We start from the raw sequence: 22,227 nt of genomic DNA, 5'->3' as shown, positions 1-22,227 counted from the left end.
AAAATTATCTTCAGATGAACTGAATGGGATTTATTTCTTTTTCCTCTCCCCACTCCAAAAGGTCATTCGATGAGAGCCAGTGCAGTTCGCTCAGCAGGTGGCAGACCAGGCTGGGGACTGTAAGTATTTCACAGAAATTCAGTCTATGACGACTTGTAACCTGTTAAACCAGGCTGTAACACCTACATTGCTTCTACAGTAGCTGATTTATAATGAAATGCCTATGCACAGATAGCTGTGGAGAATACAAGTGGCAATTCATTTTTAAGTGGCTCAGCTTGAGTTGCCTTTAACAAAGGGGATCTGTGCTTGCAGTAAAACGATTACAAATCAAACTCCAGTATGTGACCCAAAAGTAGACTCTGAAAAACAAACGCTTTTGGAGGAAACCGTAAGTATATATCAAAATTAAGCATAATGACAGGATGAGGTGCAAAGCCACCCTTTCGAATTACTGGCTGGATAGGGCTGAAGAAATTGATTTCCCAATTGAAGTCAGCCTCCAACATTTGATTTTTAATGACTTAGTGATGGAGCAAATTGTTGGAAGAGTCAGTGCTGGTTTTTTGTGACCATTTTGAATTTCTTTAGTCTAGTCATCTCAAATAGCCAAGCTGCTTTCTCTCCGTTGGAGAGAGAGGAATCTGTTTTTGCTGTTATTGCCATACCAGTTAGTTCTTCCTTTTGGTATGTATTTGTTATGGATAGATTATAAGTGTGCGTCGTGTTTATAAAATCTTAAAGATAAATCAAAAGAAAACACAGCATCCGTCCCAGAGATACCTAAAATTCTCAGGTTCAGTAAGCAAGGAAAGAACAGTTCAGGGACAAGACCAGGCCAAACAGATCATCGCGAGGCAACAACCTAGGAAGTTTATGGGGAAGAATTGAAAGGAAGTTTGAGAGAAGCTTGGTTAATATCTGTGCAGTACTTTGAAGCTCGGAAGTGTGAAGTAGGAAGTGTATGGAGGAGTGGCAGAGGAGCCGTGGGCACCTGGCACCTGGGAGATGGGAGTCTCCTTTAAGCATGGGCAGCCTCTGCCCACAGTCACAAAGCTGAATGGAGGGGGAGAAGCCTGAGGCAACTGCTTGGGGTGAGGATGTGGAAGGCAAGTGTGAGGATCCAGAAATGAGGGTAGGCTCAAATGGACAGGAAGCTGCCAGAAAAATGCTCAGGTTGAGAACAAGAAGGGCTCGCCACCGTGCTCCCGCTTCATTCACATTCCTCTTTAAAATCAGGGCAGAGTGTGACAGTGACACACGGGTTTGGGTTTCTCTGGAAGTTCAAATGGAGGACATCCACATAGCACACGTACCCAGAGGACTCAGGCCCCGACACTGCCATCATCAACAGCAGCCTTTGTGCCTGTGCCTCCACCTCCCTTGCATCCTCCCCCACCCCAGGCGCTTCCTTTCCCGCTGGCGGTACCACCACCACCACTACCTCCTCAGTTTCCACCTGGTCAGCCTCCATCTGCTGGGTATACCCCCGCCCCGCTCCAGAACATCCCCCAGCTCCTGCAAACATGTCATCAGCCAACAGCACGGCCAGCGACTCATTCAAATACCCTCCCAGCGACACCAGCACTTTCTTTATAGGATCACAGGGTCATTTAGGTTTAGTTGGAAAAGACCTTTAAGATCACTGAGTCCAGCAGTTAACCTAAACCTACACAGTCCGCCATTACAGCAGGTCCCTAAGCGCCACCTCTACATTTCTTTTAATACACCCAGGGATGGTGACCCAACCGCTTCCTTGGGCAGCCTGTTCCAACGCTTGACTTTCGGTGAAGGAATTTTCCCAAATATCCCATCTCAAGCTCCTGTGGCGCAACTTGAGGCCACTTCCTTTCCTCCTATCAATTGTTACCTGGTAAAAAAAGAGACCGACCCCCACCTCACTACAGCTGCCTCTCAGGTAGTTGCAGGGAGCAGTGAGGTCTCCCCTCAGCCTCCTTTTCCCCAGGTTAAACAACCCCAGTTCCCTCAGCTGCTCCTCACAGGACTTGTGCTCCAGAGCCTTCAGCAGCTTTGTTGCTCTTCTCTGGACACGCTGCAGCACCTCGGTGTCTTTCTTGTAGTGAGGGGCCCAAAACCGAACCCAGTGTTGGAGGTGCAGCCTCACCAGGGCTGAGTGCAGAGGGACAATCCCTTCCCTGGTCCTGCTGGCCACCGTATTTCAGGCAGAAGCCAGGACGCCGTTGGCCTCCCTTGTCTAGGGAGGAGTTTTACGGGAACAACGGAGACTTCAAAAGTGTTTGGCTCCAGGAAGTTGCACGGGTTTGCGCTTTGGTATTTTGTTAGCACCTTGGACTGCAGTTACACTAAAGTGCATCTGGCAGAAGCAAAAATGGCATCGTGTTTTATCCAACAGACCTTTTCATTGCACATGGTAAATGTGCAAAACTCAAGCAAGACAAATGGAATTGTAGAACTTTCCCTAAATCCTGGGGGAATTCTAAACTCGTTTTGCTTGACTAGGATGTTCATGTTTGGCATTACATGCAGTAGACATTTTCTCATCTTGGCTGTGTTTTGTATTTTGGTGTCTGTTTGGAATAAATATCCAACTATAATTGTAATAATGGTCAAATTGATTTTAACAGGGAAAAGAAAAAGTCCAGACCCGAAGTGTTCACAAACACTTCTATGGAATTGGTGGCACGTGAGGAGTTTCAGGAGGAGCGCAGGCATTCATTTCCCAGGTAATTGCGTTGCATGTCCCTGACGGAGAAGCAGATTGTCTAGAAGAATCAGGAGGAGTTCCAGTCCACCTCTCTATCCTGAGGTGGGTTGGATGGTTCAAGGGACGAGCAGTGATGGGAGCTCCACATGTAGGTCCCTAGCTCAAAGATGGCAGGGATTACAGGCGACTGATAGTTATAACTGGGCAGCAGTTGAGAAGGAACGGGTGTCTCTTTTGCCAAAGCTTCTCTGCAGTGACATCCTTCGCCTCCTGACAGCCCTGAGGAGGCTAGAAACTGGACAGGTGTGGATTCCTGCGCCTCCGTGCTCTGAGTGTAACTGTTACCTCAAAGCACTTTGGAGGAGGTACGTGAGAGGAATTGCCTTTGTTGCCTCTGTCATCTAATCTCGCACAGACGGATTGCAACCTGGACTGCAAACTGGCGCCTTTTGCTCAGATTCTGCTGACATCCTTAAATTTTTCTTACAAATTAAAAGATCAGACTTGCGTAAGGAAATGTTAAGTTGGAGGAGGAATGAACGTACGTGGAATAACATGTGAAGAAAAATCTAAAGATAGCTGCTGTCTTCTGTCCTTAAAAAGCCCTTGGGCAGGAATCTGAAGAGCTCTCTGTAGTAATGCTGTCAGTATCTTTCCCAGAGTAGTGGCATTCCGTCAGCTTACTGGAGACTGAGTTTAGAAGCTTTTAGCTAGGATTTTTCTTGAAATGCAGTCACCGGCCTTGGTTGGAGCTAGAGGTATGTGCAGAATTTGGCTACCACTGGCTAGAAGTGGGGCATTTTGCATCCTGTACAAATTGCCAAATACGTAGTGAAGTTAAATAGACTAAGCTGGCATTTTCAAATGGAGCTTTACTGCCTCCAGGCTAAACCCTGCTTTCCTGACAGTTGATACTGCGCTGTGGCCATTAAGACTCACTTGTTTTGCATCTTACAAAGCACAAGAGTGATTTGCGCTGCAGGTGGATGCTGGGTAGCGAGACATCTGCATGTCCATGTACCAGCGGAGACCAGTAGACACCCCTGAAATCCATCCATAGCTAGGGTAGTCCATGCGATAGAAGTGAGTGGGAACAGACTTACCCTTCCTGCGTGTTTTTACACTACCACAGCAGCAGCTGTTCTGGCTCGTAAGCAGAAACCTTTACATGCCGCCGTGCTCTTCGGTTTGCAGCAGCGGTATATCAGCAGCTGAAAGAAGCTTTGACATAAGCGTATGGGGAGGAAAAAAAACCCAACCCAAACAAATTTGGGAGAAAAAAGAAAATGGTGTGAGTGATTGTTTTGAAGTAACTTCATTCATTTCCTTTGTGTTGCGTTTTGTTTTTTAAGGTCCAGGTCTCCCTGTGCCACTTCCTCTCGCTCTAGAAGTGCGCATACCTACTGCAAGTCAAGATCAGGTCCTTCCCACCCTCGCTGCTGCTCTCAATCATCTAGCCGTGACCCCTCTCATTCCTACCCACGATCACCACCATATCCAAGAAGAGGCAGAGAGAAGAGTCGGGGCTGTCATTCTAGGTCAAGGTCACGTGGTTATCCCCGCTCGAGGTCAAGGTCGCATGGCTCTCCCCGCTCCTGCTAGTGGACTCACCCTTTCTCTCGTCTTCCCTTAACTGAACATTTTTGGAAAAAATACTGCAGATACAGAATTTAAATAAAAGCTATTTTATGAAGCATTACAAAAGATGACAGTGTGCACCTCGCCCGTTACGACTGGACTGCGCCCTTTTTTCCTCTTGGCACTGGTTCTACCAGAGGAAGCCCCATCAGACAGAGTGAATAAAAGCCAGTTACAAAAGGAACCATCGTTAATACCATGGAGGAGTACAACAAGGACAACACTGCGGCACCCTGAGATGTCCCCTCCCCGCGCTGTCCCTGCGGTGCGGGCAGCCAAGTGCCACCCGGCAGAGCCCCAGCATCTCCCCCAGGCTGCCTTGGGACAGGAGGGGACAGCAGGTGGGGACAGCCCGGGGGTGACAAGAGGGGACAGCTGGTAGTAACAGGCCTGGGGGGTGACAGGAGAGACAGCTAGTGGGGACAGCCTGGTGGGTGACACGAGGGGACAACTGTTGGAGACAGCCTGGGGGTGACGGAAAGGGTCAGCGGCTGGGGAAAGCCTGGGGGTGACAGGAGGAGACAGCAGGCTGTGACAGCCTAGGAGGTGACAGGAGGGGACAGCAAGCCATGACAGCCTGGGGGGTGACAGGAGGGGACAGCAGGCAGTGACAGCCTGGGGGGTGACAGGAGGAGACAGCAGGCTGTGACAGCCTGGGGGGGTGACAGGAGGGGACAGCAAGCCGTGACAGCCTGGGGGGTGACAGGGCACGGGGCGGTGATGTGCCCAGGGCCGTTGGGAGAGCCACCAGAGGCACAGGGGCTGACAGGTGACGCTGGGTGGTGAAGGCCCCAGGGGGTGACAGGAGGGACACCGCAGCCCTGGAGTGTGACAGGGCACGGGGCGGTGACAGGCTGGGGGACAGCAGGGACACCGGCGGCCCGGGCGGGGCTGATGAAGGCCCCTCCCCCAGGGGCGCTGAGTGGCCCCCTGAGCCCCTCTGTCACAATGCGGAGCCGCCCGGGTTGCCATAGCGAGCAGCTTGGCCTGGCAGCGCTGGTGCGAGGAGGGAGCGGAGGCCGAGCCAGGGCCTGTCGCCATCGTCCTCCCACCGGGGGCTGCGAGGAGGAGCCGGCGGGCTCAGCCCGCGCTGCTGGCCCCAGCCCCTCGGTGGGCCCTGACCTGCTGTGGGGGCCGCGAGGCCAGCTGCTGCGTGAGGTGCCATCGCGGAGCGGGCACCGCCTGGCCCCCGGCCATGTCGTGTGTCCACTACAAGTTCTCCTCCAGGCTGAGCTCTGATGTGGTCACCTTTCACGGCCCCCACATCTCCCTGCGCGACCTCAAGCGCCAGATCATGGGCCGCGAGAGGCTGAAGGCGACCCGCTGCGACCTGCAGGTCACCAACGCCCAGACCATGGAAGGTGCGTGGGGGCGGTGGGCGCAGGGACCGGGGACCGGCCGGCTGGCGGCGGCGCAGGCGCCCAGTGAGGCGGTTGGGCCGCGGCCGGCAGCGGTGACTTGTGCTGGGGCCTCAGAGCTGCTCTTCCGTGGTTGTGCGCTGGCAGCTGCCGTCAGGGCTGTGTGCGCAGCCAGGCACAGCAGCGTACGGGGTCCGTGTGCGACACCGCGCGTGGAAGAGGTTTGGTTTCTGGGAGCCCTTCTAGGTAAAACGAGAAGGGAATGTGGGACAACGCCTTGTCATCACAAACCTGCCAGATTTCTTTGAAAGCCGGCAGAGAAGGCTGAACGTGATAGAAAAGGAGTGGATGGCTAATTTAAAGGGGAAAAAAAAGTGGGTTTGGTGACTGAAATTTGTCTTCAGCTACTTTTACTCCACCGCATTGGAAAAGTGGTGCTTGGCTGCTGCAGAAACTGCTCAGTAGCAACGTTTGGGATCAAGAGTGTATCTGTGAGTGAGAATCTATGCAGACCCTGGAAAGCCATCTTGCAGACGAGCGTTCTGTCTAAAGTATACTTGGCATTTCTTGCCAATACAGCTTCTTTCCTGCACCTAAGACATTTTCATTCAGATGCTATTGAGCATCATTTCTTCGTTTCTTTCAAACGGTGCATTTTTGTCGTGGTACTGCGTGTTAGACGGTGTCTGGGCAGTACTGAAGTTTTATGGCAGATCAGTTATGGTGAATATACCTAAAAATGTTCTTAGAGAAGCCCTAAGTTCTTTTGAATCTGAGAAATGGTGCTTGATTCTCAGAGACGGTAATGGTTTTGTATTACTTAGCGTGCTGTTTCAGCTTGGTAATCTACCGTCTGGCAAAGCTTGCATGTGATTGAAGACTTTGGAATATGACTTGTCAGAAATACAAAGACTTGGAAACCATCTCCATTCCTTAAACATTCAAATTTTATCGGTTGGGTTTTTTTTTCTTTTTTCCTGTGGTTCTGTGACATTCCCACAACAGTCTTGTCTTTACAATGTGTACTCACAGGATTTTTTCCTCTCCCTGTTTGATGTATTAAAACTGAAACAGAATGACATGCCTGCTGTGGTAACTGTAACTTTGGCCCCAGCCTTTTAAGTGGTTGGACCTAAACACGCTGTTTACCTACAGATGGGTAAAGTATGTTCAGGAGAGTATCTGTGAGCAGACTTAACAGCAGGGTGTTAGGGGTCTTGGGGGTGTTACGGGATCGCGTGTCATATACAGCGGTAGAGACAGACATGCAGGTAGAGGCAGACGTACAGGTTGTGACACAGATACTTACTGGAACTTCTGTAAGGGTGTTTTCCCTGTGGAAATGCAAAAATCCCCCAGCGGTTGTCAGAGCAAAGCTAAGGAATACATTTCGGTGTCATTTATGTGTATGCCAGATTTTGGGGTTTTATACATAACGGTGAATTTCCGTTTTTATTGAACAGCATCTACGTGCTTAAAGTCACCTTCAGAAGATGAAGGAAAGAACTCGGCCAGGATGTCCTGCCTAAAGGGGGTTCTTGGAGATCTTCCCTGTGGAGATATGGTCGTGGGTTTTATAACTTGGTGCAGGAGTCCTGACTAAATGTTGACATGATCTTGGAAAGACCCTTCAGTGAACCCTGAGTGAAGATGGCCAATTGTTCAGATTTTTCCGGGCCGCGTGATCACGGAAATCTCGTAATAGAAGCAATGCTAATAGAAGCTAAAAGTAAACAGGATTTTACACATCACTGGGGGGGAAAAAAAGAGATGTTGGACTCTTTTTGAAGATGGTGGGAAGGCAAAATGGATGGTTGGGATGTGTTTGAAAAGGTGGGAGGCGGGGTGGGGGTGTCCTCTTCCGTGCTCGCTATTATAGAGACATGTTCTAGGGTTTTGTAAGCTAACAGGAGCAAAAGCAATGAAAGTTAGATCAGGAAAGACCCTCATGTTGTAGCAGACACTGCTTTAGTGACTTTAGAGACCATTTTGCTGTTGGCATTGAAACGATTCAAAACAAATGGAAAAGATTTTGCTGCTTGTGTTTGACTATCAGACCTGAAGATTTCTGGAAAGGTGCCGTGAGTGTGTGGAGATGATAAAAGCATGACGCTGTGTGTAAAATGTTGCTTTTCTATCTGTAAAGGGGTTCCCTGAAGTGCTACGTCACGACATGTTAATATCACTCTTACGAACTGACTGATGCTTTCTCTGTATTGATGTTGTTTCCAGAATACACAGATGACAATGCCCTGATTCCAAGGCACTCATCGGTAACTGTTAGGAGAGTCCCTGTTAGAGGAGTTAAAGCTACCGGCAAGACAGACCTTGGGTAAGTAGCCATAACGCGTTGTGTCCTGTGGGAGGGGTTTCAGTGTGTTCACCTTCTTTGTGGCTGTTGGTTTACGGAGGCATTCCGGTTGTATCTTTCTTGTTAAAGCTGCTGTTAAATTGTGTTGTGACAGGGCAGATTTGAAGGTATCTGTCCCAAAGCAGACTTAGATTTTTCAGCCCGCTGGGACGTGGCATTCAAACTCCAACAGTGGTAGCTGTTCTGATGTTTGAATTGAGTTTGTTCTTGGGGTTGGTTTTTCTGAGAGTCAAGTTCTCCATCCTGTTTCCTCTAAGCAGAGAGATTCCTTATTGTATGCTTTTGCTTGTATTGCTTTTAGAGTAAACGGAGAGACACATTGCAGTGTGAACTGGTGATTTGTTCCCATCTGCCAGCAGTCCGAGTCTCCGTGTTTGCCTGCTTCCTTTGTTTGGGGGCGGGGGGGCAGGGTATTCTTACACCCCAGAGGGGTGGGGGTGGCGGGGCTGCATACTGTCTCCAGAGGAAAGACTGAGAGTGGCCAGCTGGCAAACCGTGCAAAAAGAAGTTTCATTCTTAAGTGATTCCTATTAGATTCCTAAAGACAATGCCTGTGTTGGGCAAGAGAAAAAGAGCAACGTCCTAAAGCATATTGCCTTTTGTGCCAGGACGGTGAAGGAACAGTTGATCTTTTCCAAACCTGAAGCTCAGAAAGCAGTTGAGCACATTCCCAAATGTTGGTAGTTACCTTTCTAAGTCTGATTTCACCCTAAGCTGCTCTCTGTGCTCCAGGTATTACTGCTGTATTCCTCAGATTTATGGAGGACAGAGAATCTGATTACAATTGCAGATATTCAAATGTAAGCCTGACTACAGCATTGTTGCTGTCATCGATGTATTCGTACAGTCCAGTTCTGTATCAGCTGCATCAGCATGGTTTGAATGGTCATGTTTTCAAGGCTTCTTCAAGACAGACCTCTCCTCCACCATGAGTAGATATTACTGACTTGTGGTTTTGCCGTGTCTTTCTAATGTTAGTTCTCAATAAATAAAGTATACCGGCGAGTTTCAGCGTGTCTCAAACAAACAGTACAGCAGCATCCTAGTACCCATGAAGCATCTGCAAGCAAACCCCCCTGCATGTATGTGGCTGTCCTGTAAGCTTTGGGCATATTAGTGCTTCCCAGCACTACCAAGAGTTTCTAGATGCCACAGCACTGTGCTGCTAAGCATGGCCTTGTTTGGGGGGTTAATTTAGATCGGGATGCTTAGTGCTGTCTTGTCAATATATCCTCCATTTCTGGTTGGATGACTTAAGTCAATCTGAGATCATCACTGGGAACCACGGAACTTGGCCAGCACAAGGTCTATTAGGTAGCAGGTTAAATGAGGCAGAGGAGAAGCCCACCACTCTGATGAGCTGGGTTCTTGGCACCAAGGTACCTCTGTGACATTTTCAATGTGCTGCAGTGTAAAGACCGCCTGTGATTTTCAAAAACTGAAGATCAGTCTTTAAAATGCAACTCCTTGGACAATAATAACATTGTGTCAAGTAAATACACACACCCCTCACCAATGGAGTTTTGGTTTTTTTTCTTTGTACCTTTGCTGCTTCTGCAGAAGCCAGTAGTGCAGAGGGCTGAGGGCACAGCTACACAGAGTAGCTTCTGTTTTGTGAGCTCTAACTAAACGTGCAATGGACAGCCATTAAGATTGGGAAAGCTCACAAAAAGCTTAAAAACAGATAAACCACAACATTTCTTTCTTTTTTATAGAACTCCTTAGATTACTCCTTTTTTTATAAAAATGAGAAATCAGGGGTTAGTCATGCTTTGTATGCTATCTAAAGGCTTGAATCAGCAGTGCCTCCCCTGTCCGTTCAGAGGAGGTCATGTCCATCTTTTTTCAGATTTTCTGTAGCTGGAAGAAGTGTTTTTGCCAGCCACCACAGACAAGTTTTCCTAAAAGGCATAATCTGTCCATTTAAGTGTTCCTTCAGCCTGAAAATGATTTAAAAACTGTGCCTGCTGGTCTGAATCTGGATTTCATGTTCTAGTTCCCTCCTAACAAAATAAATAGAATGTTCTTTGCTGTAGATGCCCCATTGCAACGGGGTCTCCAGGAAGGGATTCTGCATCCAGCCCATCATAAATAATCACGCAGAATTCAAGAGAATATTTTAAGACCAACACGCTCTGCACTGATTAACGTCTTCACCACTGTCATCTACAGTGGTGAAGATGACAATGAGGAGTACAATGAAGAGGAAGAGAACTGTAAACAGTTTTTTTCTTTTTTTTTTGCAAGGAAGAAGAATGAGGGGCTTTTCAACTCTTGCAATGCACTGCGCAAATGATTTCTTAGAAAGAGCATTACAATTCTAGGAAAGACTTGTCAACAAGTTTTTGAAATAGTTTCCTAATCTTCAAAATATTGGAGCTGGTAGTCACCAGCTGTGGCTGATGCACCATTTTCTGACTCCTGTGAAATGCCTAACTGCGGCGAATGAAGAGACGGGACGCAGCTTGATGCAAGCAAATGTCAATTTATTGTACAGAAGCATGAGTTTTTATACACTTTCAGAAGCGGCGCGTTTTAAACAGATTGGTTCTTGAAGCTAAGCCTTGCATACTAGGCAATCCCCGATTGGTGGTTAACTACCAGCAATTAACCCCAAGGTGTTACCTTTCCTTGGCGCCATCCTTGGTGCCATCCGTCTCCCACCCCCCTGTGCTCTGTAAACATGCCTCATCATGTTAATTGTTGTCTAGACAAGCTCGAGCACATTCCCCTCAGCTAACTGACCGCCGCGCATGGTCCTAGTTTCCAGCCCCCTCCTGCATCTCCCCCTTCCTGTTGCGCAAAAAGAACCTTTGAAACCGAACGAGTAAAAACAAGGTATAAGTAATAGAACAAATAAAAAACCAACTGAGACATATTATCAGTGTCAAAATAACCCACTGTCTCTGTTCTGTACAATTTTACAATTTCCCCTTTTTGTTTTTGAACAGCTAGTACCAGGTTTGCCATGTTCTGCAGGGCCCTTGCAAACATGACAGCAACCAAGGCAATAGCAAACAAAAATACTGCCAATTGAATGAATGGATGCCAAAAAAGGCTGACATTTTCTCAGATTTTGATAACATGTTGCTGCAATGGGGCGCCTAAAATCCACGCAGCACATACCATCAAAATCCTCACAGCCATGTCCCTGAACCAACAACAAAAAGCAGTGGCAATTTTGACCCACATTCTGAACTGCCTACCAAACAAGGTGATGTAACTCTTTAATGCTTTCCCTGCTGTTACTCCGGATAAGAGAAGAACCGCTGCGACACGTTCCCATCATAGCCTCCTACTACATTAACATCTACAGAAAGACAATTATCGACATTCAAAGTGTAAACAGTATCATCTTCTTTTGGATTAACATTATACATAGGTGGAAGGGCACACCAAACAAGAACTGGTTCAGTCAAAAAGTTCGAAACATAGCATGCCTTCTCTGAACATACCTCTGGGGTCATTCCCTTCATTCCCTCTTTTTTATGCAAAGAGAAACACTTTTACCATAACAGAGAAGCCCCTATTTACATCTCTGAGCCCGGACACAAACCGCAGCTGTATGCGCCACCAGGCTCAGGGCAGGAATCATTCATGCAGTTACATAGCTATGTATCTCTACAAGCATGCAGACACCTATTAAACACTAGATAGCCATGTTTATCTTTCCTATTCTCCTTCACAATACCCAGCTGTTCTCTCATCTCTTGTTAGGTCAAATAATTCTCCAGTTTCCTCTCCTATCTCTCTCTTCAGACATTCTCTATCCTCCCCTTTTTTGCTTAATTGCAACGAGGCAAAGCGTGTGTGTAGCTTTATGTTACAATCAACTGAACACTGAATACAGGAAAAAAAAGGCATGGGAGACATAAGGCAAACATCAATAAGGTGGTTAAAGATAATTATAATAAATCCTGTAATACTTTTGAGTCATGGCCCAAAGTTTCCCAGCCATGAGAAGAGACCAAAGGCACCCCGCCCCTGGCTCTGCTGCAGATCTTTGTTTTAAGTCTTTTGAGTTTTGTATACTTTTGTAAATTAATTCACAGTGGTCACTCAGATTCACGTAACACATCCTATCAAAGTCTTCACACTTGTGTCCCTGTGCTAATAATAAAAATCAATAGCAACTCGGTTCTGTAGCAACATATGATGGACAGAATCAACATCTGTTAATAAGCCAGAAAAAAAAGGAAAAAAAAGAACAGTATTTGTAGTATTACTTTGTTTAGCAAGCTAGCAGCCTAATTTACTAAGCAAGTTAAAAGCGTGTACTATTCTTACAGAAGAGATTAGAGAAGCAAAAATCTGTTATGCTGCATTCCAGAACTCAGCCTGAGAGTTACAGTCTGCTGTGAGTTCTGCGTTACAATCATTTGACACATGTTGGGGTTGCGATTGTGAAAGTTGCCCGTTTACAATTTTCATTGGCATTATCACAGCTAGTTGTTTTAAAAGCAACCCTTGAGCTTCCTGATGTTCGACTTGCTACAAAATATTCTGAAGCCAATCAATCAAGTTAGTATTAAAGTTAGTGACTCTCTAGGACCCTGCAAGACTGTGGCAAGACTCCTGCATCCGGACTGCCTTAATAGCCATCTCATTCATTTGCAAACAGTTGTCCCTGGGATACCTTGCCTGAGTCACAGAATCGGCACAATTATGTGCTCCAGCCAACTGCTCATAGTTAACAGCAATTCCCCGATTAAGGTTTTCAATCAAGGCCACTACACATATCTCACAAAAATCAAATAACCACATCATATACTGTATCAGTTAGTACCATACAAAGCAATGACTTCCAATCATGCAGTGTGAGTGTATAAGGCTCTGCCATCACTTCAAGAAGGGACATAGCAAATGTATTATGAATCCTCCCTTCCCGCACTGCTTTGCTTAACTCTTTAACAGCCTCGTATTGCACAGGCTGCCACTCTGGAGGTTGATTTGTCTGACAAATACTAAACATGCCATAGCGACTCCCAAAACCCATCACTGAAGTGTTTCCCACTTGCATTCCTGCCACCAATCCCTCAGACTCCCTTTCACCCTCCCCAAAAATACAATCAATGCATCCAGAGAGACAAGGGGGTGGGGGAAAGGTCTAGCTCCTTTTCCAGATCTATAGGACCTGGATCAAAAGGTTTATCAGTGTCAATAAAATCATTGTCTGAGTTGTCCTGTTCCTGTGCTTGGTCCTGTGTTGTGAGGGTCGCTGCAATCAGTGACAGAAGCTTTGGGGGCAGAGGAGGTGTGGACGGAATCGCCATCGCTGATGGTGTCTTGAGAAGAGTCGCGCTGTCGGTGGAATTTACAGCTTCCTCTGGTTTAGCACCGTTAGTAGAATTAGTCCACACTTGGCAAAGAGTAGTCAGAATTTGCCACCAAGATGCTAAATGCATTCCCGACACGGAGCTCCCCTCCGCAGCAGCATCATACAATTGGCTGCTGTCTGTACACACTTTCATTCTTTCAAAGTCTCTAAAGTTTCTTGGCTGCTCACCTGTCTCGATGAATGCAGGTGTTATCCTCGGGGTTTAGGTTGTCCACCTGGTCCAGACAGCAAGACAATCGTTCAGCCAAGCCGTCTCCTCCGGAACGCAGTCCTCTTCCACGAGCTGTCTTTTTTCCATCCTTATTCTTCCAAGGCTTCGGAACACCACCATAGGGGTCACCATTTGAGGAAACTGAGGCACAGACTCCCTGATCTGACTAGAAGACCCTTCATGAGTCCATATACGTCTCTTTCTGGGGACGAAGCCTGATTCCCCGTTACGGATTTCCCACAGCTCACCTCTCAACTCCGGAGGGATTTCAGCCGGCTCCTGCTTCCTTTCAGCAGATCATTCAAAGTTCTGTGGGATTCACTGCATGTCGCTCAGACAGGCGATTCGAGAGCCCTTCACGTTAGATCCTTAAACGCATCACGTCGGGGTCACCAATTTGCGGCGAATGAAGAGACGGGACGCAGCTTGATGCAAGCAAATGTCAGTTTATTGTACAGAAGCACGAGGTTTTATAGACTTTCAGAAGCTGCGCGTTTTAAACAGATTGGTTCTTGAAGCTAAGCCTTGCATACTAGGCAATCCCTGATTGGTGGTTAACTACCAGCAATTAACAGCAAGGTGTTACCTTTCCTTGGCGCCATCCGTCTCCCACCCCCCTGTGCTCTGTAAACATGCCTCATCATGTTAATTATTGTCCAGACAAGCTCGAGCACATTCCCCTCAGCTAACTGATTGCCACGCATGGTCCTAGTTTCCAGCCCGCTCCTGCACCTAACTGTCTATTTCCATAGTGGTATCATTCCCATACCTCCTTTTCCTTAAATAGAGTTTAAAATGGGGTCCACAAATCAGATGATGCGGTCCACAATTCAGATGGCCATCAAAAAGTCTTCAAAATTTCTCAAAATTCAGGTACTTCTTTGCTGGTAAACATACTCTTTGCTACTTTAACAGAACATGTATGTGTATGTATGTGTAGGTATTTACAAAGAGGCATTTTGTAAAACATTAGTTAAAACGTTGACTGTCTCTCACTTAGAGGTGAGAGATTCCGGGGGAAGGAATGGATTGCACATTCCCAGCGAGTGAAAGCGAGAGAACACCCTGCTCCCGCGCGTTCCCTCCCTCGATGCCTGTGCTAGTTCTCAGGCGGCCCCAAGCTGCTTTTCACATCCCCCCTGCCCTTCAGGCCGGCTGGCAGGGCCGCCTGTTAGCGCTCCCTCACCGCCTTTCAGGCTGAGCACGCCTGTCAACAAGACAAACAGGAGGGCTTTGCTAACCTTAGTATCCTCAACGGAGACAGGGAAGGAGCACTCACGTCACCAGCTCTGCTGGCAGGCATCACAGGGCAGCAGGTCTGCGCAGAGGTTTTGTGTCAAGCCCTCCCTGGGGACACGTTGATCCCAAAGGTTTCCTTTTGGGTGTCAAAGGGCGATTGTTTTGAAAAGGAGTGCTGAGGATGGTTTTGGAATCATTTAAGATCAACAAAGAGCAGCTTCTGAGTACGTGTTGGACCTGCAGTTCCACTGCACTTGGCAATAGCTGCTGTTAAGGACTCCTTTTCCTGGCCAGAAGCAGAGCTTGTGGGCAGACAAAAACCAACAGAAAATCCAGTACCAACAGAAAATTCTTAAATCCCTTGCTAAGGGATTATTAAAAGCTTGATTCCTTTTAGTGCTTCTGGGTCTGAAGCTGAATTTCAGCAAGCAAATCCAACTGCCAGGACTCTGAAGTTGTGTGTCCTTTTAATGCTGCAAAACATAAATAATGCTACTTGCATGCATCTCAGTTAAATGTACCGTGGCTAGCTTCTTCAACCAGTCTGGAGCTTAAAGGCCAGCTTCAAAATGCTGGCTGGTGTACTTTTTTCTACACATAGCTTCAGTCTACTTGGAAGAAAATTGGATTGGTTACACAAGTCTTTATGTAAGGTACAAAGAGAGCCTATTTGTAGCCTAACGTGAATGTCAAATAATCAGTACCTGTTAAACAGACTGACAACCTGGCTGAAGACAATGCTACCAGAGGATAAGGTACAGGCTATGATGGTACAGTCTTGCTGTGAATACAACCCAGTCAAGGAAGTGTCAGGTATGTTCTTTGAAGGTTATGGGAACATTGTAGAGATGTTTGTTTTAAGAAGAAAGATACATGCATACGTTTTCCTTTTTTTTTTTTCTTTTTCTAGTTACATGAAAGACCCCTGGGATCCACCTCCACCATCGAACATTTGCTTGCGTTGTGGAAAACCTGGCCACGATAGAAAGAACTGCCCAACAAAATGGGTAAGGTTGTGGGGCGCTTCTGGTGTTACTGAACCTTTTAGGGTTTTTACCTTGGCATTTATGTGACAAAGACATGAACGCTCCTAGTAAGAATTGTTTCTCTTGGGGTGAAATACAGAGGTTACATGGCAATGTTGCAAAGCCCTTCCATATTCAAGGGAAGCCTGGAATTCTGAATGTGAAATTTTCTTTTCTCTAGCTCACAGTCATTAAAGATGTCCATAGAGCTTTCTCAGTGAACTTTCACACCTATTTTTGTCTGTGCGGCGTGCAGAGGTCACCGCTGGAATGCCAGCTGTCACACACAGAGGCAGTCGTCTTGGCTGACCAGCAGCTGAGAAAGACAGCAGTGCTGAACAAGCTCTCACAGGGAGTAGGTACCAGCATGTTCTTGCACCTGTTTGGTATTCTCTGATAACATGTGAACCAAGTGACCGGCTGCAAGGTTTGAAGGGGGACAAGTGAGGTGTGGCTCTGGGGAGAGAAGACACTACTTGGATTCCCGCAAATACAGTGCTGCCTCGTTCTGGACTCCAAGGCTCAATTTTGCAACCTAGTTTCTACACGCCATAAAAGCAACCCATAGATAACGGAGAGCACGAGTTTGTGCACATGCAGCCAGTGTCATAACCCTACTCCCTACACTCACTGACGCGCCAAAAGGTGTATGTGCCTACGCGAACAGCGCCGAACTCCATAAAGGCAGTCCTAACCGCCCTGCCTTCCCCTGCCTGTTTTAAGCTGTCGGCTTTCTCCTTTCCCCGGACCAGCTGTATCGCCTCCTTTCTGTAGCAAAAGTAATAAAGCCACTAAATACCTTCTCCAGGGGAGCAGTGCTGCACTTGCCCAAGATGTACTTTTTTGGCTCTGCATGAGTGCAGAAGTGTTGGGTCAATTTTCTGACCAGAGAAAGCAGGGAGCAGAACTTTTGTGCTGTGCCTCACATGGCTGCCAGGGCAGGGTGAGAAGCAGCAAGAGAATTCCTGCCTGGCACCTTCTCCAGGAGAGCACTGCTGCACTTTGCCAACGTGTTTTGGGGTTCTGCATGAGTGCAAAGGTGAGTGGCCAGTCTTCTCAGTACAGAGAGCTGGTAGCAGAACTTTTGCGGTGTGCCTTTCGATGGCTAGGAGGGCAGGGTAAGAAACAGCAAGAGAATTCTTCCGTGGCACCTTATGTGGCGGAGCTGTGGCTGGATATTTCAGTGGAGCATTTGGGCTCTGTACGAGTGCGAAAATGAGCTCTTAAATTTTTGAACACAGAAAGCAGGTAGCCAAACTTTTGTGGTGTCCTGCACATAGGCACCAGGGCAAGGTGAGATCCAGCAAGAGAAATCCTTCTTGACACCTTCTCTGGGGGAGCTGTGGCTGGAGGTTTCCACGGAGCATTTGGGCTCTGTACGAATGCAAAAGGGAGAACTTAAATTTCTCAACACAGAAAGCAGGTAGCAAAACTTTTCTGATGTCTTTCACATGGCTACCAGGGCAGGGTGAAAACCAGGGTAAACAGGTCCAGCTCCCAGCCTTTACTCCTAAGAGAGATGCTCCAGGTCCCCTCATGTTTGGATCCATACACTGGACCTGCTCCAGTAGTTCCCCATCTCTCTTGAACTAGGAATTCCAGAACTGGATAGAGCACTCCAGATGCAGCCTCACCAGGGCAGGGTAGAGGGCACCCCAGACAGCGCTGTAGACAGATTTTGTGCCTTTGTGCAAGGCACAGTTTGCAGCACCTGCAGTGCGTAAGGTCTGTCCCTTACTGGGAAACGATCAGCAGCAGCAGACAAGGCCGAGGGGATGGCACCTGGAATCTTAAAGCTGAAACTGGATGCCAAGAACATGAGCAAACGCTGCTGTCCTCAACAGCAGAGAGAAACACGACTGGGAAGCACAGCCCTGACAAGAAAAGAGGTTGCTGACAGTGGTGTCTCTGCTGCCCATGAGGGCCTTTGGTGGAGGTGAAGGTGATCGCCAGGAACGATAAGGTGCTACTGACAGGCTCACTGTGAAAGTGGTTGGTGTGTTCATTGGCTGTGTCATCAATGGGGTGAGTACTGGCCAGTGGTGAGAAAAAACAGCAGTTTGAGGACATAGTCACACGAGCGGAGACACTGGTGTGATGTGCACTGTGGATATATCAAGATGAAGTCCCCGGCGGTCGCACGAAACGTCGTGGGTCACCTGAAGAAGACAAAGGCCAGCCCCATCGCTGTCCAGCTGATGGAGAAGCTCCTGCCCCTCTTTGCTGCGGTAAGGCTGATGGGGGAGCCCAAGCCTCGTGGGCAGGCAGGCGCTGGTCGGGGACAGCTACCTACAAGGACGCGAGTCCTACTCTGCTTCTCTCTGCCAGGGCTTCGGCGAGCTGAGAGAGCTCTCCATCAGCCTCTTCAGAGACCTAATGAAGACTGTGGTGAGGAAAAACAAGAGGCAGGTGAAGACAAAAGTGGAAGTGGGCTTGTTCCCTCTCATCTTTCACATGAGCGACCAAATCCACAGCGTGGCCAAGGCACAGATTCCAAAGCTAAGCAGTGATGTACGGATGAAAACCTGAGATGTTTGGGCCAGGGTACCTCCCAGCTTCCTAAGGGCAGGATGACCCCAGGAAGAAAGGAAAAGGCAGGGAGATGCCAGGTCTCCTTCCCCAGGCCATGGTGCCACCTCCCAGTTTCTGCTGTTCTGCAGGCCTCCAGGGAAGCCCTCCTCGCTGCAGCAGAGCTCCTCAAGTGGAAAAAGTTCAAAAACCTGCTGCAGAGCCATCAGACATGGAGGATTGCAGAGGGCTTGGTGAGGACAACCCCTGGAGGAGCGCTGCCCCACGGGTCTGCCCTGTGCGCTCTGCAGCTGTGCCTCACCTGCCCTGCTGCAGCCCGCAGCCCACAGCCTGGAGCTGCATCCTTGTTCCCTGTCCTCGAGAAGAGAGCCCCAAGGGCTCTTCTCCACACCCCTCTCCCCGCACCCAGCGGGAGGGAGGGCTCTGGGCAGTGGCGGGTGCTGGTGTAGAGCCCCATTGATGTGCAGCCACCCCCGGCAGCCCCTCAGCCACGGCCACGGTCACACAGAACCTCACTGGGGAGCTCATCTGCATCGTCCAGGGCACCCTCATAGTGACCAGGCAGTACCAAAAATTTCTGCAAGTAATGATGGCCAAGTGGCAAGAGGCGGTCTGTAGTGGGACACACACCACGCACACCACCACCCCACAGCTGTCTCCCTCCCCCCCCGCCAGGAAAGAGGAGCAGCAGGAAAGAGGAGCAGCTCTATCCAGGGCTGCTGGAGCCCAGAGGGTTTCCCCAGGGCCTTAGAGTGGAGCTGCTGGGGACAGATGCGCACATGGAGAAGATGGCAGATGGGGACAAAGACCAAGGGGAGGACACGGGGCCAAGCAGAAGCAGCTCTGCGCAGGTGGGCAGAAGGAGCCCAATGGGGATGAGGAAGAGGAGCCCCATGACTCCAGACAGAATCAGCTCCATGGGCCTGGGCAGCACCATCCACGTGGGGCCGGGCAGGAGCACCCCAGCAGACCCCAGTCCCCGGCACCATATCCACGTGGGCAGGGCACGTGGGCAGGCAGCCTCAGGACCGTGCTGGGCAGGATTGTGCCTGCAGGAGGGCTGCTCCCAGCTGTGGGGCTGCCCAAAGGCTTGGTGGAGATGCCACTGCCGGCTCCATTGTGTCCGTTTCTGCAAGCCCCCGTGGTGGCAGCGCTGCTCCCACAAGAGCAATGGGTTCCCCTGCCAGTGAGCGGCTGGTGGGGTGCAGGGCTGGGACCCCCCTGGCCTGCCCCCTCATCTGAAATGTTAAATCTTTCCTCTATCCATGGATCTATCTGTGGAGCTCATCCATCCATCCCTCAGCTGGGGCTGCATCACCCTCAGTGCCTGAACCCAGTGGGGATGGTCTGGCATTGGGCACTGCTGGCACCCACAGAATGGGGGGTGGGGGTGTCTGGTACCACACTGGTTGTGCTGGCAGGTGGGGACCGGGCTGGGCTGGAGAAAGGGGCCAGCAGGAACCTCATGAGGTCCAACAAGTGCCAGCTCCGGCCCCTGGGGAGGAGCAAGCCCAGGAGGAACAAGCACAGGCAGGGGCCACCTTGCTGGAAAGAAGCTTGGCAGAGAAGGTCCTGGTGGGCCCCTCAACGAGCTGCCTACTGGGCAGGGGATCTGTGCCCCTTGCAAAGGGGGGAACTAGTATGTAGTGAGACCCCACGGTGAATCCATACACCACAAATAGAAAGTCATGTTATCCCCAGGCTGGCATATTCAACTGGCTAATAAATGGGGTATGGCCTTGGTGCCTTAAACATTTTTGTCCAAACTAGATAACAGAGTTGAAACATGGGAATAAGTCCCCCACCCCATCAGAACACTCCACTCAGGAATTGTTGGTAAACGATTTGTTGTGAATCGTGGAATAGAACCATGGCATACCCCAGACTTGCGAACCCTTATTCCAGGCATGTGTCCTTGTTGGGGTTTTCAGGCACCAGGGTTTAAACTGCATAACACGTTTGCAGAACAGGTTTGCAGGTTTGGAGATCCCACGTGTTATGCAAGAACTACCAATCAAGGAAACACATTGCAATATGCAGTTTTGCTTACCCACAAAACAAAAGTAATTTTGTGTGAGAAGGAAAAAAAACATGCCATGACCCATCAACGCACTCCACCCCGTTCAATATCCAGCCCCTCAGGGTCCTTTCTGAGCATGTTCAGATGGGAAGATGTACTTTGCACTAACTACTTCCTCAAAATTATTTACATATGCATAAGGCACTTGCATATGTCACTTTGTTCCTGGGGGCCTTTCTTGGGGTCTTTAGAGATCGTTGGTGGTCAACAACCTGGTGAACTTCAGCTGAACTTTCCTGGGGCACCTGTACTCTACTTGTTGTTATAGACCTTCATTTATTCTCTGTGCTGTATGGTCTTGAAGGCAACACACCGTTACCCTACTAACCTCATCAATTGGTATAGCCCAGGTGCCTCAGAAAGCTTGCCACCCCTTACTGAGCTTATTCAATAGGTCAGGTTAATCACTGCTTTAGCTGCAGCCTCTCCGAGCGATTCTTTATAACTTAATCCTGTCAGCGAGGAGAAACGTCCAGCTCTGCCACTGAAGGCAGCAGCCTCCAGTCACCAGCGTGCTCCCGACAGGAAGCAATCCCGACTGCCTGGATCTCGCCGCTGAGAGGCCGTATTTAAAAATGAAGTGTTTTCCAGCAAGGGAAACAAGGCTGGAGCACTCATACTCTGGCTGGTGACTCTCCCAGGCAGCTGCATGTTCCCAGTCCCTCAGCAGGACAGGTGTAGCCAGAGCCCTGTCGGAGTCAGCAGAAAAACACGCTAGCCCTATTCCTGCAGGACCTACAGATGCCGGGGCGGCTCCAGGGGGCTCTGCGAGTCGGGGTGCCCGGTGCCTGTGCCCGGGGCACCTGCCGGCGCCTCTTTCCCTCCTTAGCTCTCAGCTCACCCCCAGGGCTGCCCCGGCCAGGCCTGACTCCAGCTGCCCCGGGGCCTGGCACAGCAGGGGGCTGGAACCTCCCCACAGAACCCCCGGGCAGCCAGCAGGCAGCAGACACCCCTGTGCCAGCCCAAGGGGCATCCCTCACCCCACGGCCGGCCACAGGTCCCCTCAGCCGGGCCACAGCCCCAGCACAGGCTGTGCCTGCCCAGCCCAACACGGCTGCCAGGAGGCTGAGGGTGAGCAGTGGCAGCTCCCAGCATGCCCCGGGAACAACCTGGCCATGGGGTAGCCCCGGGCCTACAGCTCCCAGCATGCCCCGGGAACAACCTGGCCATGGGGTAGCCCCGGGCCTACAGCTCCCAGCATGCCCCGGGAACAACCTGGCCATGGGGTAGCCCCGGGCCTACAGCTCCCAGCATGCCCCGGGGCACGCCTTCTCCCAGCAGGCCATGGGACATCCCTGCCCAGCAGTCAGGCCCTGGGGGGACACCAGCCCCCAGCCCGGGCCCTGTAGGCCCCGTGGCCCCTTCCCGGGACTGCCCGAGCACAGGCCCCAGCCCCGGAGCCCCCGTGGGCAGAGACGAGGGGAAGGGAGGCACTGAGCAGCAGGGAGAGGTGGGTCAAGGCGGAGGGGTGGCTGGAGAGGGGCAGGGAGAGCAGGAGGGGCTGGACAGGGATGGAGAAGGGACAGGGACTGACGAGGAGCGGGCAGAGGGATGGAGCGGGACAGAGACAGAGGGGCAGGGGGGTGCCGCAAGGAATGCAGGATCAGCAGCAGGAGAGAGGGCTAGGGAGAGGAGCGGAGGGGCGGTAAGAGACGGAGGCAAAGACCAGCACAGGCAGGGCGAGGGGACGGGATCCGTGAGCGACTTGTGACTTTGGCAGTGGGCGGCAAAGCTGCTTCTGTGGGTCTTTCC

General features: G+C 49.8%; 1 protein-coding gene across 1 annotated transcript; it reads left to right on the top strand.

The window, feature by feature from the left end:
• The first annotated feature begins 5,519 nt into the window (after positions 1–5,519).
• On the top strand, positions 5,520–8,831 carry LOC121081789 (E3 ubiquitin-protein ligase RBBP6-like). The gene is made up of 3 exons (XM_040581016.1): positions 5,520–5,685; positions 7,915–8,014; positions 8,786–8,831. Exons 1-3 carry the CDS (start codon positions 5,520–5,522, stop codon positions 8,829–8,831), a joined length of 312 nt encoding a protein of 103 aa, XP_040436950.1.
• Positions 8,832–22,227: the final 13,396 nt, after the last annotated feature.

Source organism: Falco naumanni, assembly GCF_017639655.2.
Source record: "Falco naumanni isolate bFalNau1 chromosome 7 unlocalized genomic scaffold, bFalNau1.pat SUPER_7_unloc_3, whole genome shotgun sequence".
Taxonomy (NCBI): Eukaryota; Metazoa; Chordata; class Aves; order Falconiformes; family Falconidae; genus Falco; species Falco naumanni.
This window is presented reverse-complemented; position numbering and strand designations above follow the sequence as displayed.